We start from the raw sequence: 4,811 nt of genomic DNA, 5'->3' as shown, positions 1-4,811 counted from the left end.
AGAGAAGAGAGGACAGTAGGCTGTAGGGAGAGAAGAGAGGACAGTAGGCTGTAGGGAGAGAAGAGAGGACAGTAGGCTGTAGGGAGAGAAGAGAGGACAGTAGGCTGTGTAGGGAGAGAAGAGAGGACAGTAGGCTGTGTAGGGAGAGAAGAGAGGACAGTAGGCTGTGTAGGGAGAGAAGAGAGGACAGTAGACTGTGTAGGGAGAGAAGAGAGGACAGTAGACAGTGTAGGGAGAGAAGAGAGGACAGTAGACAGTGTAGGGAGAGAAGAGAGGACAGTAGGCTGTGTAGGGAGAGAAGAGAGGACAGTAGACTGCGTAGGGAGAGAAGAGAGGACAGTAGACAGTGTTGGGAGAGAAGAGATGCCAGTAGACTGTGTAGGGAGAGAAGAGAGGACAGTAGACTGCGTAGGGAGAGAAGAGAGGACAGTAGGCTGTGTAGGGAGAGAAGAGAGGACAGTGGACTGTGTAGGGAGAGAAGAGAGGACAGTAGGCTGTGTAGGGAGAGAAGAGAGGACAGTAGACTGTGTAGGGAGAGAAGAGATGCCAGTAGACTGTGTAGGGAGAGAAGAGAGGACAGTAGACTGCGTAGGGAGAGAAGAGAGGACAGTAGGCTGTGTAGGAGAAGAGAGGACAGTGGACTGTGTAGGGAGAGAAGAGAGGACAGTAGGCTGTGTAGGGAGAGAAGAGAGGACAGTAGGCTGTGTAGGGAGAGAAGAGAGGACAGTAGACTGTGTAGGGAGAGAAGAGAGGACAGTAGGCTGTGTAGGGAGAGAAGAGAGGACAGTGGACTGTGTAGGGAGAGAAGAGAGGACAGTAGACTGCGTAGGGAGAGAAGAGAGGACAGTAGGCTGTGTAGGGAGAGAAGAGAGGACAGTGGACTGTGTAGGGAGAGAAGAGAGGACAGTAGGCTGTGTAGGGAGAGAAGAGAGGACAGTAGGCTGTGTAGGGAGAGAAGAGAGGACAGTAGACTGTGTAGGGAGAGAAGAGAGGACAGTAGGCTGTGTAGGGAGAGAAGAGAGGACAGTAGACTGCGTAGGGAGAGAAGAGAGGACAGTAGGCTGTGTAGGGAGAGAAGAGAGGACAGTGGACTGTGTAGGGAGAGAAGAGATGCGGTTTAAAGCACCATGTGTCAGTGGAAAGAGGCTAATGAATTTCTGTTCTCATCCTTGTGCTTGTGTTTTTGTCTGTTGTGTTGTTCTTTTGCGTGTTTGGGTTATTTTCCCAGGGAAACTCTCACATCTCCTGCATGCCAGGGACCGTCAGGCGATGGAACTACCCACCTCCACTCTGCATTGGTAAAAAAAAGTATTTATTTCACGCTCTCTCTCTCTCTCTCTCTTTCTCTCTCTCTGTCTCTCTCGATATCGCTGTCTTTCTCCTCCCTCTCCCTCTATGTCCTCCCTATCTCTGTATCTCCATCCATCCCTCCCTCCTCAGTGATCTTCACTTTGTTTTGGACATAATGTCTCCGCCATCGTTTCCTGTAACCATCAGAACAGTTGGCTCAATTTAGATAAAGATTTCTACTTCATCGAGGTGGAAGTGCAAGGCATACTGCTCAACCTCTGACCTGTGCCTAATCCCAGAGACTCAAAAAGTAAAATGGCTGTTTAAGAGAGGCCGCCGAAGTGCGGGCACCCTGACAAAACTACGTTGGCAAGTACATAAACTGCCTCTACCCTCCGTTCTAATGTACAATCACTGGAGAATAAACTGGATGAGCTCCGTTCAAGACTAACCTATCAACGGGACCGTAAGATCTGTAATATACTATACTTCTCTGAGTTGTGGCTGAACAAAGACATGGACAATAAACAGTACAGAACGTCAGCGTCAGATCAAAGGGAGAGCTACGGCCATGGTCTGATGAAGAGGATACTATTCTACAGGACTGTTTTACAGACCGGAATATGTTCTGCGATTCATCCGATTTCATTGAGGCAATCAATTGCAATCGATTGATTGCATTCATTCATCGGCTTCATTAATTATTAACATGTGCATCCACAACGTCATCCCCTACGGTGACCGTGCGTACATATCCCAATCAAAAGCATTGGTTTACAGGCTACATCCTCACTGAGCTGAAAGCTAGAGCTGCCTCTTTCGTGGTTAGCGTCCCTCTCCATGAAAGCGGCAGCTCTAGCTGTCAATACAGGACTAACATCGGATCCTACTACACCGCGCTGAGGCTCGTCAGATGTGGCAGGGCTTGCAAATGAGCAGGCACTACAAAGGGAAACCCAGCCGCGAGGTGCCCAGTGACGCGAGCCTACCAGATGAGCTAAATACCTTCTTTGCTCGCTTCGAGGCAAGCAGCACTGAACCGTGAATGAGAGCACCAGCTGTTGCGGACCACTGTGTGATCACGCTCTCCGTAGCTGAGGTAACCCCTTTCAACAGATTAACATTCACAATGCCGCAGGGCAACCAGCACGTGTACTCAGAACAATTACATTTTCAACCTCTCCCTGATGCTGTAATACCTACGTGTTTCACGCGGACCACCCATACTCAATGTCCTCAAGAACGCCAAGGTAACCTCTCTTAATGACTATCGCCCCGTAGCATTCACATCTATAGCCATGAAATGCTTGAAAGGCAGGTCATGGCTCACATCAACTCCATCATTCCAGACACCCTGTATCCATTCTGCATACCGCCCCAACAGATCCACAGATGACGTAATCTCGATTGCACTCCACACTGCCCTCTCCCACTATGTGAGAATGTTATTCATTGAGTACAGCTCAGCGTTCAACACCATAGTGCCCTCAAAGCTCATCTGATCCTCAACACTGGGGCCCCTCAGGGGTGCGTGCTCAGTCCTCTCCTGTACTCCCCCGGTGTTCAACACAATCGTGCCCTCAAAGCTCATCAATACGCTAAGAACCTAAGACTAAACACCTCCCTCTGCAACTGGATTCTGGATTTTCTGGCGGGACGCCCCCAGATGGTGAGGGGGCCCGTCATGCTAACCCTCAACACAGAGGCCCCTCAGGGGTGCGTACTTAGTCCCCTCCTGTTCAACCACATCAGTGTGGCCGCGCACGACTCCAACACCGTCATTAAGTTTGCTGACGACACGACGGTGGTAGGCCTGATCACCGACGACGATGAGACAGCCTATAGGGAGGAGGTCAGAGACCTGGCAGTGTGGTGCCATGACAACATCCTCTCCCTCAAACTACAGGAAACGGAGAGTTGAACACACCCCCATTCACATCGACGGGACAGTAGTGGAGCTTCAAGTTCCTCTGTGTCCACATCACCAAGGATCTATCATGGTCCAAAACACGACTACACAAAGAGGGAACGACAACGCCTCTTCGCCTGCAGGAAGGAGGCTGAAAAGGTTGGTCACGGGTCCTCAGATCCTCAAAAGGATATACAGCTGCACCATTGATTGACTGGTTGCATCACCATTTGATTTGATCCCTCCTTCCCGGTCTTCTTTCTCTCTGGATGTGAATATCCAAGGTATCAGGGTTCGTACAGCGACAGCTGATTATTCCATACTGGCACACACACACACACACACACACACACACACACACACGCACACACGCACACACGCACACACACACACACACACACACACAGACACACACACAGACACAGACACAGACACAGACACAGACACAGACACACACACACACACACACACACACACACACACACACACACACAGACACACACACACAGACACACACACACACAGACACACACACAGACACACACACACTCACACACACACACACACACACACACACACTTCTTACCAAGGTCCTTGTAGAGGCACATCACCGCTCTGCTTTGGAATTGATGATCAGGGAGGTTTCAGACTTTGTTTAATGTCTCAACAAGGACGTTTGTAGAGACAACTGCTGCTCGGAGTCGTTCCCAGAGTTCTGTTAGAGAGAAATGAACAGCTGGGAAGATGAGAAAGAAACATGCTGTAGCTACTGTCAATCATGTGTGTGTGTGTGTGTGTGTGTGTGTGTGTGTGTGTGTGCTTGCTTGCTTGCTTGCTTGCTTGCTTGTTGTGCTGGTGTGTGTATTCTACAGCCTTCTGGTTCATGGTACAGGAGGGATGGAGTGGTAGAGATTCATAGCTTTTACACTGCCTTTCTGATTTCACACACTCCCCACTTAACACTTCACGCATTTATGATTATAACCTAGCTCTTTCTCAGTCTCTACTCTCTCCATCTCTACACTCTCAGTCTCTACTCTCTCCATCTCTACGCTCTATTTCTCAGTCTCTACTCTCTCCATCTCTACGCTCTATTTCTCAGTCTCTACTCTCTCCATCTCTACGCTCTATTCCTCAGTCTCTACTCTCTCCATCTCTACACTCTCTTTCTCAGTCTCTACTCTCTCCATCTCTAAGCTATTTTTCTCAGTCTCTACTCTCTCCATCTCTACACTCTCTTTCTCAGTCTCTACTCTCTCCATCTCTACACTCTCTTTCTCAGTCTCTACTCTCTCCATCTCCATCTATTTCTCAGTCTCTACTCTCCATCTCTATTTCTCAGTCTCTCTACTCTCCATCTCTACACTCTCTTTCTCAGTCTCTACTCTCTCCATCTCTACACTCTCTTTCTCAGTCTCTACTCTCTCCATCTCTACACTCTCTTTCTCAGTGTCTACTCTCTCCATCTCTACACTCTCTTTCTCAGTCTCTACTCTCTCCATCTCTACGCTCTATTTCTCAGTCTCTACTCTCTCCATCTCTACGCTCTATTCCTCAGTCTCTACTCTCTCCATCTCTACACTCTCTTTCTCAGTCTCTACTCTCTCCATCT

General features: G+C 49.0%; 1 protein-coding gene across 1 annotated transcript in view; it reads left to right on the top strand.

Moving 5' to 3' along the window:
- Positions 1–3,097, top strand: part of LOC115124127 (CUB and sushi domain-containing protein 2) — a gene marked incomplete at both ends in the record, with an annotated part of 130,816 nt that extends 127,719 nt beyond the window's left edge. The window contains 2 exons of the mRNA XM_065015731.1: positions 1,229–1,298; positions 2,877–3,097. Coding sequence (XP_064871803.1) covers positions 1,229–1,298; positions 2,877–3,097 — 291 coding nt within the window. The remainder of the gene's footprint in view (positions 1–1,228; positions 1,299–2,876) is intronic.
- Positions 3,098–4,811: the final 1,714 nt, after the last annotated feature.

The sequence above is a fragment of the Oncorhynchus nerka genome, unplaced genomic scaffold, assembly GCF_034236695.1.
Source record: "Oncorhynchus nerka isolate Pitt River unplaced genomic scaffold, Oner_Uvic_2.0 unplaced_scaffold_1298, whole genome shotgun sequence".
NCBI classification, from domain to species: Eukaryota; Metazoa; Chordata; class Actinopteri; order Salmoniformes; family Salmonidae; genus Oncorhynchus; species Oncorhynchus nerka.
The sequence above is the reverse complement of the archived record's forward strand: the minus strand, read 5'-3'. Positions and strand labels throughout refer to the sequence as shown.